This window comes from Zonotrichia leucophrys, chromosome 1 (assembly GCF_028769735.1).
Source record: "Zonotrichia leucophrys gambelii isolate GWCS_2022_RI chromosome 1, RI_Zleu_2.0, whole genome shotgun sequence".
Lineage (NCBI taxonomy): Eukaryota > Metazoa > Chordata > Aves > Passeriformes > Passerellidae > Zonotrichia > Zonotrichia leucophrys.
Window position 1 is genome coordinate 7,440,654 of NC_088169.1, and position 13,878 is coordinate 7,454,531.

Here is a 13,878-nt window from a genome sequence, read left to right on the forward strand (position 1 = left end):
GTGTGTTGCTATAGGACACAAAATAAAATGACCCAGACACGCAACTCTCTAAGGTAAAAAAGAGGAAAGTTTAATTTCTGACTCCACCATTTATAGATTTCCAAAAGTGACAGTGGATTGGAGGATGACATTGCTACATCTCCAACGACACTGGACAAACCAACAGTCTATCAAATGTTTCTCCTCCATAAAAGAACGCAAAACAACAAGTTATTTACATAAAGTGCATGAGATGGTTTATTACAAGAATGTAAATGACCAAGATTCAAGAAGATACAAGAATGTAATCAAAGGCTTAGGAAAACTTGAAAAAACAGGGCAACGGGTGTGGGAGGTCAGGTATGACTGAAATGACTGCTGGATGGAATCCCTACAGATACACCAGACCAAACTTATTTTCTTGCTTTTACCATCCCCAAACCCACTCCTCCAGGTGCCACCCTCACAGTAAAACAAAAACCTGAGCAGTGGCAGGCCCTGCTGGGTGTGCAGGGGACCAGCCTAAAGCATCCCGGCAGATTTGATGACACTGTCACTTCTGGACGAGCCCTGTAGGGCTGCGATCCTCTTGGGGGTCACATCAGCTCTGTGCTCTGAGGCCGGTCTGCAGCAGCACTGACACACCTCAGAGCCCCCACCTCGGCAGCCACAGCCACCCCAGGGCGGCTGCAGGAGTGAATTCCAACAGAGAGCCCGCACTGCTGTGCCTTGGGAGCCAGGGCCGAATACCCTGGGAATTCGGGGAGATAGCAGAGCCTCTCCAGCAGGGCTGTGGGTCAGCGCCCGGCACCAGCAGGAGCTCCAGGCGCTCCAGCAGCCCCGCAGCGCCCGCACGGCCCGGGCCGGGTCCCGCAGCGGGGGCGGCGCCAGCGCGGGGCGGGCCCGGCACAGCCCGGCCGGAGCCGCCGCGGGAGCAGCGAGCCCCGGAGCGCCATGGCCGAGAGATGCGACGTGGTCGTGGTCGGCGGCGGCATCTCAGGTGGGTGCGGGGATGGGGGGGAGGAAATGGGGCAGAGCGGCGGGGGATGCGCGACCCCCGCCCGGCCCGAGCGCATCCCCCCGGCTCGGTACAACCGGCTGGGCACAACCCCATCGGTCGGTGCCGTATGGTGCAGGCAGTGTTTTATTATTATAAACTATTAATAATGTCAATTGTAGTGTTATTTTCTCATATTTTTATTAAATTTTATTTCTTTTTATATAATTTTTATTTTATAATTTACTTTATCTTTGGTTTTATTATTACCCATTTGTATTCATTATTATTATTATTTTATTCGATTCATCATTTTTACTTTTTGTTCTTATTTATTTTACTATTAATTTTTCTATTATCGTTTATTTCCACTATTATTTATTTATTATATTTATTATATTTATGATATATAATTTATTATTTCTTATATTTTATTTATATAATAAAATAATTTTTATTATAATTTTTATTATAATTTATGTCCATTTTATGGATATAAACTAGAATTGATATAAACGATAAATATTTATAGTTTATATAAATTTTTATTATAGTTTATATCCATTACAGTTCATTTTTACTACTATTGTTCATTTAAATAATTTTTTAAATTCAATTTTATTATATATATTTACATTTTATTTTTCTGGTTCTTCCACTGTCCAGTCCTGGCATCCCCTGAATCTGTGCAATTTTTTTCCAGTACCCCTGGATCTCTTGGACAAGCCAGGCTGGAAGCACTCAGCATCCTCTGCACCCAGTTCAGGGGTGTTAGGTAGAGGCCCATGTGATTAATTTGAATCCTTGGCTGCCTTTTGTTCAGCGCAGGTAGAGGTATAAAGGAAAAATGCCTGAAATCAGCAGGGTGGGTAGGAAGTTTCTAGCTCCCCTTTCAGCGCAGGTATGGGTTTGAGAGCATGAGCAGCCTGGCAGAATGGACAGGCAGCACTGGGGCCCTGGAGCCTTCTTGCACTGGAGTGACAATCAGCTGTTTTTAACCCAGCCTGGGCTAGAAAACCTCTGTGCCTGCCCACAGTGAATCTCTCCCCTGAGTATTTTGTTCTGAGATGCATGTGCCAAATAAATTGTGCATGGGCAGTAGATTTTTTCCCCCTGTGCCTTTGGCATTTCAACAGTTGCCTTTTGGCCCCTTAGCACAGGGAGGTATGGAGTGATAGCTCCTGTCCCATTGGTGATCTCCTCAGAGCAGGAGGAGTGTGCTCACATGCACAGATCCAGCAGTATCTCCTGCCAAACTGCAAACAATTACTTGAGCCTGTTACTAAATGTGATTTTGTCCATCTGTTTTTCATATGGCTCTTAATTTCCACTGTTTACTTATGTAAAATTCTAGGTGTCTGTTTAACCATCATGTTAAGGTGTGTAGCATGCAATTTGAATGAAATACAAAATGCAGAGAAAAAATCATAAGCATTATTTCCTAAGAATGATTCTCTGATAACAAACTGCTGAATAATGTTTGAATGTTTCAAGTATGTTTATACAAACAGCAAAACATTAACCAGTGCTTTTCTATAAAGCACAGTGGATTCTGAACACAGTGCTGTGGCTAATTTTTAACTTACACCGTGTGTCACAGTGAAACTCAATTAAAGTAATTAGCCTGTGGTAAATATCTGTTCATGCCTCGTAAACAAAAACATTTCCAGTGGCATGGTTTTGTGCAGCAGTGCTGCATTCCCTCTGTTGAATGAGTTGGGGTGAAAGAGTCAGTGTAACAGCTTTTAAATTACCCCTGTTATCCGTGGTTGCCATGGGAATATTTTCATGGCAAGCCTGCACAGCCCACTCAGGTTTTTCTGGAGGAGCATCAGGACAGAGGAGCAGTGCTGAGCTCTGGTCAATCGTGTGCTTCACTCTCTGCCACCTGTGGACAGCAGCAAGTGGCAGGGGGAACAGTTTTCCATTTACTTCTCTTTACATTAAATAGCCACCAAAATGCTCCTGTTTGGTGCTGTAGCAACTTTTCTCCTGTCTTCTCACAAAGACTGGAAAAATATACAGGCACAAAAATTGCTATTTACTAAGTACCCCTCTTCAGTCCCTTTCTTTTAGCTGTTGTGTACAGCCCCTGCTCACTCTGATTCACACTTGTCTTTACATCATTGAACTTGCAGCCAGGTGATGGAACTGTGGTTTTAGATCTCCTTACCCTGATTTAAACCCCCTGCTAACATGCACAGCTGCTGCAGAGATCTCTGCTCCTGTCCACCAGAGAGTGAAGTGTTTGAATTTTAGAATGAGGCACCCCTTGGAGGGCAGGGTTGTTGCTGCTCCACAATTCCTGTGTGTGTTCCTTCAGAAAGTCCCTGGATTTGAGGTGCCTGAGGCTCTTCTGACCCAGGCTCTGTGGCTGCTACCTGTGAAAACAAACAGCAGAAGGCTGTTGTCACACTGAGGTGTGCTCCAGCCACCTGCCCCAGCCAGGCAGGGAATTGCAGAGCAAACAAAGAACTGCTGTGCCAGCAGGAGGATGCACACAAACAAGTGTCAGAGCTGCCCCTTGGCCATCTCCTCTCTGTTTATTTCTGCAGGTAAAGCAAGCTGTGCTTTTGCAGGCTCAGACCCTCCTTGGCAGCAGCTCTGAATGTCTTTTTATCCAGATGTAATTAGTAGGGTTTAAAATATAAAGACTGAAATCCTGATCATGAAATAACGGTGCAGAGACCTTCACAACCCTGGCAGTCTCTGTTCATTTACCTGAAGATGCCACTTCCTTTGCTGAATAATTTTTAGTGTCCTTTATTGCGGGTTTGATAAAAGGGAAGAATAAAACTAAGGAACAATTTAAATTTTCTGTAATGGAAACCTACTCAAAATTAGTTTTCATTTCTTTCAAGTCAAAGTAATGGTCTGTGGCTTTTCTGAAGATGTAGGTAATCTCTTGATAATATTGAGGATAATTAAGACCTTGGAGGAACAGGAGGATTTACTAAGGGTAGATTCTGTTTTTTGGGTAAAACTTCAACAAAAGCTTTTGAAATTTTTTTGCATCTGGTGCAGATTAAAAAGAAATATTTCAAAAGAAAATTTCCCAGAGTCAAAAAGCATATATGAAAATGCTTAGCCACACTTTGCATGCAGTATGCCTGGTACTAAAGAATATTTAGATCAGAAGCATAACAGACCCTCTTAGGGCTGGAATGTGCATTGTGACAGGTTCTTATCTTTGCTTGGAGTCCTCAATTTTACTTTGAAAGGCTACTCCAGCACAAGGGTCAAAACAACTATGAGAAAACTATAAAGTGACATAATCAAACTTGTTTATCTTCCAAATTGAGACACCAATGGTATCAAATAAAATCTTGAAATCTGCTCAGAGATTTTGTTTAAAGACTTTCTCCTTTTGTTTTCAAAAGTGTCTTCTTGTCCCTGTTTTGCCATTGGAATTGCATTCCTTGTTTTGTTTTCAAGTAAATGATCAGATTTTATCCTAATCTTATGCCAGTACTACTTAAGAAAATGCTTCTCTTAAATCTCTGGCGCACAGATTTTACAATCAAAGTGAGGTTAATTGATTTTTTTTTTCCTTAAAGGTGAAGTCTTTTGTTAATTTTAGTCTTATTTTAAGTATGCTTGGTGTTTTGCTGTTCACAAGCAACCTGCCATGTTCCTGTAAGCTTAAAACATAATGTAAAATAAAGTAATTCTATTGTTATGTTGGGTTTTAAAAATATTTCCATACCTATTCTCCCATTATATTGGTGCCATTGTGCTCTCTACTCTTCTTAAGCCTCACTTTTGATTTGTGTGACAATTTAATGTGCTGTATAATTACAGTAGCTCTCACTGCACCTGTGAACCACTGTCAAGTTACTTTAAAAATAAAAACGAAACCAAAACATCCCAAAACAGACCAGGTGTTTTTAGGGCTGTTGTCTGATGGTGTTCTATCTCTTTAAAAACAGACTGATGCAGAGGGCAAAATTTTTTTTTAAAAAATCTGGGACATGTTGTAAGAAAACTATGGATGGAAGAGGTAATATTCAGTAGATACTTGTTTCTTTTTGCCCTCTGGTAGTAAACTACAATGTCTCAATACTCCTCCTCTGAAAAGATGGTTTACCAAACAAGACAATGTTCTTAGACATTACTAGTCTGGGAGTCCTATGCTAGATGTCCATTTGGAGAAGAAAAAAAACCCACAAAACCAAACTATGGGCATGGATGGAACAGCTTTTCATGAGGAGCCAGGTTGGGTTTGTCAGTGGGGGGACTCTGACCCTCTCCATGGAATTTCACCCTCTCTGGGATGCACTCTGGCAAACGGAATCCAGGACATTTTCCTGTCAGCTGGCATGATGAAGCTCTTGGTTCACATTTTCAGTCACCTGTCTCTGTATCTGACAGCAGGAATTTATTCCTTTTGTACTCAACCTCTCATGGTTGCAGCAGTAGGAGCCAGTTAGAGGGAATCTGCATTTGACTTCTAGACATTTCACAGAAAAAAACTTGGCAATGCACAGTACACAGAACAGAAAGCAGCTGCATAATGTTGTGAAATGGTTTGGTAGCCTAGGCAGCAGGGACAGCTCTTGTAATTCACTGTCTGAGACCTCCTAATTGGTCTGAGAGTTGATTTGATAAGAAGCTTTCCAGCCTACCTGCAGGAGCCATCTCATCTCACCGGGCTCAGGGTGATGCTTCATTAAGGAAAGGTTTTTCATTAGCTTATTTAACCATTATGAAAGGGTGTTGTTAGGGAAAGTTAATTCAGTCTCTTCAGCAAAATGTGAGAACTACCATGGAAGGGGAAAAAAGGTAAGTTAGGATGGCAAAACTTTGGGAATGGAATTGCTGTTATGTCTATTACAGGAAATATGTTAAGTATTAAGGGAAATAACTGGTAGGGAACCAAAGTTTATGTGCAGCAGTGGGTGTTAAAGTTACAAACTGGAGAGTCCACAGGATTTTCTTATCTGTGCTACTGAATTGCCTAACAATTTTCAGGAGAGACTGAGAGCTCTTTGTAAGTGAATTCTGTGCATTGTTTTCTTGGACAATCTCCTGCAGGAGTACTTTTAGTTGGTAAGATGTGTCAGAGATTGGTCTAGCACTTGACTAGAACCTAATCACACTGGAGGTGTGAGTGGTGTTTGTCTGCATCAGGGAATTGGTTCAGACCAAGTGTGGGATGTTCTGCAGTTTTTTCACATACACATTTCCAGCTGGTTGTCTTGGGAAACTTAGTGTCCCTGGTCAAAGATAGTGATATGGAAAGAGTGAGTATTTCAATTTTGTGCTCTTCTTCCTTCCATGAAGACACAATTAAAAATTATTTACTTGGTCATCTTTGGACCAGAGACCTGCACCTGCGTCCTCTGTGTCCATCCTCTCTGCTTTCTCCTTGCCTACTTCTCTTTCTTTCATTTTCTTGTAGCATCAAGAGGTTGCCAAAAGATCACATTCTGCCTTCCTATGAATCATTATTTGCTCATTTTACTCATTGGCACCATCAAGTTCAGGAGTTATTTTAGAGAGATGCAGTTCATTGTGCTTCCCCTGCTGTGAGGAGTGATCAGTGTCAGTCTCCAGCACCATGTCAGACACCACAGTGACACAGCTCTGGGTTAAACACTGGTGCTGTGAGGAGCAGCCCTCTGCTCTGGCTCCATCCTGGAGTGCTCAGGCTGTCTAACATGATCTCAGGAGTGTTGAGGTGTTGAGAGTTGACAAGGATGCTGTTGGCTACTGCAGGTACTCTTACTGGTGTGTGTATGTAGTCTCATCCAAAGCTGGAGAGAAGTGCCAAAAAGCTGTTTATTCATGTTTGCACTGCCTAAGGAGGCAGCCTGAGCAGTGTGGGCTCACACAGCCCTGACAGTCCCAAAGGCAAACTTCCAGTGCAGCTTGTATTATTGTAAACCAGCAGAGAGTTTGCTCTGTGTTTACATATCTTACACAGCAGCTAATGTCAATGAATTAGGCCTTATGCTTAATTTAATCAATTCAGAAGGCTTTTCTTCTTCAGAAGTTATTATTCTGTATGTAAACAATCTGGGGGATTTTGGCACATTTCCTACTGCCACGGTTTCCTTCTCCATAACACAACTGACAACTGCAATTAAATAGTTATGTTATTTCATGATAAAAAGCCATGTTGTCTCTCTGCCCCTTCCCAAAAGAGGAGTTGTTTGCCTTTGTGTTCTGTCTCTGTTCTGCAGCAGTTATTTCACAGAGTGCACTGATACAGCACTGAAGTTTATCATGCTTATAAAAGTTTACTGAGCAGGCTCCTAGATTATTGAAGACCTTCCTTTACTGACAATGTGTTGTGATGTCCTTACAAACCACTCAGGGATGATTCTAAAATAAATCATAATTCCTGAGGAATTGTAGTCATAGGAGAGTTTGGGCTGGAAGGGATGTCTAAAGGTCATTCTTCCAGTGACCATTCTTTCAAGGTCTTCTTCTATTCCAACTGCCCTGCAATGAGCAGGGACATCTTCAGCTAGATCAGGTTGCTCAGAGCCCTGTCCAACCTGGCCTTGAATATTTCCACCACCTCTCCTGCCCAACCTGTTCCAGCTTTTCACCATCCTCATTGTAAGAAATTATTTTCTTTACATCTAATCTGAATCTACCCTCTTTTAGTCTAAAAATCATTATCCCTTGTCTTATTGATACAGGCCCTACTAAGAATTTCATCCTCATCTTTCTTTCTGATAAACCTCTTTAGGCACTGGGAGCTGTTATAAGGTCTTCCCAGAGCCCTCTCTTCTCCAGGCTGAACAGCCCAAGTTCTCTCAGCCTTTCCTCACAGGAAAGGTGTTCTATCCCTTGGATCATCCTCATGGGCCTCCTCTGCACCTGCTGCAATAGGTCCTTGTCTTTTTCGTGGTGAGGACTCCAGGGCTTCAGCCAGGCTTTGGTTTCTTGAAGAAATTCCATTCATCTCATTAAAGTTTCAGTCATTTAATTTTTATATAGCCATTTTTGAACTTTACATGATTTTCCTTCTGGGCTGATAACCTATTTCATCCTTGTAAACTTATGTCAGATGTTATCATTGCTGCCTTTAAGGATTGTCAAAATGTGGTCATTCATCTCATCCACTGTATTTTTTTCCCTTGTGGACTGATTTGTGTCTAAGGTTTATAATTTTGTAATGCTGCATTATTCTTGTTTAACATTTTTTTTGCTGTTTTCAGTGGTCAGTGAGGCTGCACTACAGGCCATTGGTATTTAAACCATGAATAGAATTCTTCTAAATAATGCCCTCATGCTCTTGAGTTTTGCACAACTTTCTTTGTCCTGTCAGTTTTCAGTTCGAACAGCTTGCTTTAAAGAAAAACCAGTATAAAGTCACTCAGAAAACTGTATTTTCTCCATAAACCATTATTAGATTTGGGGTGGAAGGGAAGAGAAAGAAGAAGATCATCAGGATCTCATGTGGGGAGACCTTGAGTTCTGGATAAGTTATTAATAAAAGAGGTGCTGAAAAGTTGGAGGTGCCTGTCAAGCCAGAGAGGAGTTGCATTGACCTAATCAAGAAGCAGTGATAATATTATTTATGGGAAGAGTACGTTTCTGATCCTGTGCCACCCACAGCCCCACAGGACTCAGCTGTGTGAGTTTTGTGGGCTCTTAACAGCATCAGGAGCAGCAGCAGTGGATGGAGAGCAAAGAACTGCCCAAGGAAATTGGGCATTGGGATTTTGCAGGGGAGCTGTGTGTGATTGTGTAGCAGAAAGGAGAGCAAGGGATAGGATGGGGGAAAGCAAAGTGAAAACCACCCCTGGAAGAATGGGTGTTCTAGTCTAGAAAGTCTGAGACCTTGTGGGTTACTCCTCGTACATCCTAGTACTTTTGCACATCTGGCAATATAAATCACAGATGCATTAATTTTTGCCACTGAAGAGTTTGGCTGTGGCTCATTAGAGGCTTGGGCATCTTGCAAAGATTAAGTTATATGATGACCTGGCTTCTTTTGGCACTTCATTTTTCAGGTGTTTACAAAGTTCCCTGAAGTATTGATTCATTTTAAAGCTGTTAATCTTACAGATATTACTTTGTACTGTTCAACATTTTCATGCTTTTCAGTTCTACCCAGCTGGAAGTGAGGAGAGTGGGAGGAAAGATGCTCCTGTACCCTCCTGCCTCCCAGGCAGCTGCTCTTTATCTTGATGGTATAATTCACATATAAAACATTGGATTGAGTCTGTTCAGTTGACTGCACACAGCAACAGCTGATCAAACAGCAGGTTCATGCTGTGCACCATGATTACCTGGATTACTAGGATAGCTTGAGTATAAACTGGGCTCATTTTTGCTTGAGTGATAAATCTGTGTTTGAGTGTATTAAATATTGGAGCAAGACACCTCTTTTGTTCCAATATGAATTAATTTTTTATGAGGTAGCTTGGCCAGATGCTGAATCAGTGAGTTATGCTAAATAATGAGCACAAATGAGGAAAGGAAAGGGTGTAAATGCATTTTCTGTCCACTTTAGATAATTATCTTTTCTTTTATGTTTCATCATTTTTGCCCCTACACATTCTATCAGAATGGTACAATTCTAGTGGTAGCGGTTTTTCTTTCATAGCAGTGATGTTTTTATGAACTGTTTGGCTCAAACTTCCTCCTGCCTGCATGGATGGATGGATGGATGGATGTCACAAGTCATCTTATTTAGTGGCTCTCTTTTGGGCTTCTCTAGATGACATTCTCAGCCTTTTGTATCTCAGCTGGGGAATGATTTGGGCTTTCAGCAGGGTTCATCTTAATTTTTTGGTTGCTCAAATAGATAAAATATTCACAAATCCTTGTAGGCTTTACAATTTAGCCTCTGTGTGTGTGCACACCTATTTGTATTTGTGGGCTGTGATGATGGTAGGAATTTCCAAAGAGTCTGTGGGGTGTGGCTGTTTGGAAGTGACACTGAGAGGTGCTCAGTATAAATCTGTAATTATTACATGCTATTTGTGTGAAAATCGTTAGCTGAAGATCAATTAAAATGTGAACCAAAATGGGCAGCCATGGAATGAGGCCATGATGGGTCTGTTGGGCTTTGCTGTTGCCCAGCCTGGCCTGGGTGAGCACCTGTGAGTCATTAGATACTGAGAAGTCTGGGAAATTACACGTCAGTCTTTAATGTCAAGATATGAGAAAGATAGTCTGTTTATTTTTCAAGTTCACTTCTTCCAGTTGATTTTGTTTTTTGAGCATTTACTTTTCTCTGAGGACTAAAAAAAAGAATTCTTTGCTTGAGAACAAGCAAGACTTGGCAAACCAGATAAGCATTTCTCTTCTGAGGCAACTGTTGCATAATTTTACAAAATTTTCCAGATGCAGCTCAGTCTTTTTTTTTCCCACATTGCTGTGTATGGAAGGCAAAAGTATTCTTCAGAGTAAATCTGACTGGCATTTTATTTTCTTGTAGATCTCTTCATAATAGTAATGCCTGAAAGGATGCCTTTAGGAAACTGCCTGTATAGACAGACCCTCAGCCAGTTCACTGTGCTCAGCTTTATTTGATCTGTTTGCTGTAGTACTTTCAGTTCTTTCCTTTTTTCCCCCTCTATTGTGTCTGTTGTGTTTTGAGGCAGCCCGGATTGTAAACTAGCAGAAAGGGATGACCTAAGCTAAAGGAGGCCCTGGAACTGAGGATGTCTGATGATATCAGAGTATAAATGATAATTCTATTATTCATATTATTATTAACTTTTTTGGTATATCCTGAAGCCATAACAAAGGACATGCAGAATGTGTTTGGGTTTGGTTTTTTTACCTGACTGAAGCCTAGAAGAAGAATTCTGACATGCTTTTAAAGTGTGAGGTGGCCATGGCTGTTCATGACAAGCCCACTAAATGAAGAGAACACAGTAAATGATTGATACTAGAAATACTCAACCTTTGAAAATCTGGAGTGCCCAGTTTTGTCAATATGGAGTTTCAGGGGGAACTTCAGATGTAAAAGTGAAGTGGAAATGAGGGATGCCTTGGGCAGAACAGGTGTGCCTTCAGTGCTTAAGCCTGGGTAACACTCAAAAGGTACCAAAGGTGTTGGGTTTCCGCCCAAATGTCACAAATTGTCTTCAATCCATGCTTGGCAAGGCTTGAGCTTAACACCCCACAGCTTTGGTCATCTCTCTCCTATCTGCCCAGGCTCTGTATCACTTCACCAGCTGCAATGCTTGGGACAAGCACAGGCTGAATGTTTGCAATTCTGGTTTTAAGAACTTCACAAATGCTTGATAAATGCTGCTCCCTGTCCCATGGATGGTTCATCCATGAGCTCTTGCATGGAGAAGAGATCACAGGAAGCTGGGACTACAGTTTATGCTCCCATGAAGTCCCATTAACTCATGGGGATGCTCTTGTTGACCTCGGTGACAAAATTACAGAATTAGAGCTCAGGCAGAAAAACTCATTGCTTGTCTAGACAATGAAATGCCAACAGAAATAAATTATATTTGCTCATAGAGTGCTGTATCTTAGCCAGAAATGTTAGGTCTTTTGTACAAATATTTTAAGTAAATGTACATTTTGAGCAGATAGGTTGATAATGTCTCTTTTTGCTCCTTGGGGTTTCCAAAACTGTAATTTTGTTGTTTTCTTAAGCTCTGTAATGTTCTAGGTGAGTGATATTCATTTTAATGGCATTAATTGCAGCATGGTGATGCAGTTTAAGAAAACCGAGTATCTCTCCCCATGGCCAGAATACTTGGGTCAAAAAAGAGTTGCTTTGCTAGTTTTCCCTGTACTGTTTAGACATGAAGTGACAGCTTACATTGGTCTAGCTCTACCATGGTTTTAGGTTTTGAACTGTAATTTTTGAATTTTCTTTGGTAAGATTGAGTCAGGTATCTAAATTACTATTGGTAAAACTGTCCAAATTAGAGAAGTTAAAAGGTTGCCTTCACACTGAAGGCACAGTATTCTTCACAAGAGCAAAATTCCTCGACCTTTCCATAATGTGAGGAACCTTACAAAACAATCCTGTACCGCCTTAACTCACCCTGACCCTGGGGTTTGCTTTTTTGTTGCTGTTGTTTTCTTGGTTTTTATTTACAATCTATATCTAAAATGCCTTGCAGGCATTATTGTCTGAAGCCATTACTTCAATTAAAACATTTTGGCTGGCTGATGATGAGTGACAGAGCTAAAGGTGACCAGTGCCAGGTTCAATCTCTCAGTGGTGGAGCAGTAATCAGATTGTGTCCATTAGGGCACAGACAAGACCAAGGCAGTTTCTATTAAATTGCAGTTTCTAGCACAGCAATGCAGTGAGGAAGCTGTGGAGCACCAAGGAGAAATCCCACTGGTGCAAAATGGATGCTTGGTTGTGGGTGAGGTCTTGTCCCTGCTTCTGCCCTCTGTCCCTCCAGGGTCACAGTGACATGGAAGCTGTCACTGTCACAGACACATTTTATGAAAAATACTTTTGACAGGATTTTTCTCCTGAGAAGCTGAGAGGCCTCAGAAATGAAATGTAAACAATAATTATCTGCTGCTGGGGAATGCAACAGGTGCATCTTTGATTGGTCCATATGAGTTGTTTCTACTTGATGACCAATCACAGGTCCAGCTGTGTTTGGACTCTGGTCAGTCGCAAGATTTTATTATCATTCCTTTTCTTTCTTTGCTAGCCTTCTGATGAAATCCTTTCTTCTATTCTTTTAGTGTAGTTTTAATATACACTATTAATATATATCATAAAATAATAAATCAGCCTTCTGAAACATGGAGTCAAGATTCTCATCTCTTCCCTCATCCTGGGACCCCTGTGAATGCCAGCACAGTCACCAAAGCTGATGGCACTGAATTACAGGATGTGGTGGGGACATTTCTTAGAAGGAGGTCAGAGAGCCCTGAGTATAAACAAGGAGGGTTTTTGTTTGAATTTTTGAGTAATTAGATCTAAGCAGCAGTAAACTGGATTCTTCTGCTAACTAATCTGATTTTTACATGCTTGAAACTTAATTCCTGATTGATGGAGTGTTTTTTTCTCTTTCCCCCTCAATTTACCTCAATGCCTGGGGCATGTTCCTCTTAGTTTCTTCTTATGGACTTCAGCTATGTTGACCAATAATGGTGGTGTTCTCCCCAAATGTCCTTCTGCAGCATAAACAGATGGATTTTGTTTCTTTGGGTACAGTGGAGCAGTTTTGGCCAAATTAATTTATTTGCTGTATGTATTTTGCAAGTATTCCTGAGCATCAAAAGTGGTAGGTCAGGAATACTGTACAAAGACATCTAATAGTGAGGAAAGTTGTATTTCCCATGTGCTCCTACAGCAGTACCAACTTCTATAATTTTTTGTAGATTTTGACAGATTTCCTTTTTTTTTTCTTTAACATTTTAGATACTTCAGGTGGGGATTTTTTATTTGTTTATTTGGGTTTGGGGTTTTTTTTAAAGGTTTTTTTTTTCTTTGAGACTCATCACTTAAATTAAGAGAAGTGGCCTCTCTGGTCAAAATGAGACTTATATTCAAGATCAAGAAGAAGAACATGAAGATTACTAAAGTAACAGCTTAAATGTGTTAAATAACAGCTTAAATGTTTTAAATATCCATGGAAATCTATGAATAATTGAATAATTCTGTTAAAAATACTTGAGTTCCCCTACCTTAGACCCTGAATTGGTATGTATATAATCAATTGTGTTATGTTTCCTTTTTTTGCTGTCAGTCTTGTGATTAATTTCTGCATCCCCCAATTTCTCCATTAACCCCAGGGCAGAGGGCTGTGCTTGTTCTGCAGACTGTTATCCTATTTCCAAGGTGCATTTTTGGGTACATCCTGATGCTGAGCCTGGTGCAATGTTTGTTCACTGCTCTTCCAAGCCTGCTCTGCCCTCTGGCCCTGTGCAAAGCAGCATCTGCTACCTGACATCTCTGCAGGCTCAGTCATTTACATGTGGCTGAACAGGTTGAC

At 41.1% G+C, this 13,878-nt stretch overlaps 1 protein-coding gene across 1 annotated transcript in view; it reads left to right on the top strand.

Annotated features, from left to right (window-relative positions):
- Positions 1-800: 800 nt before the first annotated feature.
- Positions 801-13,878, top strand: part of LOC135444540 (amine oxidase [flavin-containing] B-like) — a 53,553-nt gene continuing 40,475 nt past the window's right edge. Inside the window, exon 1 of the mRNA XM_064706370.1 lies at positions 801-979. Coding sequence (XP_064562440.1) covers positions 934-979 — 46 coding nt within the window. The 5' untranslated portion in view covers positions 801-933. The remainder of the gene's footprint in view (positions 980-13,878) is intronic.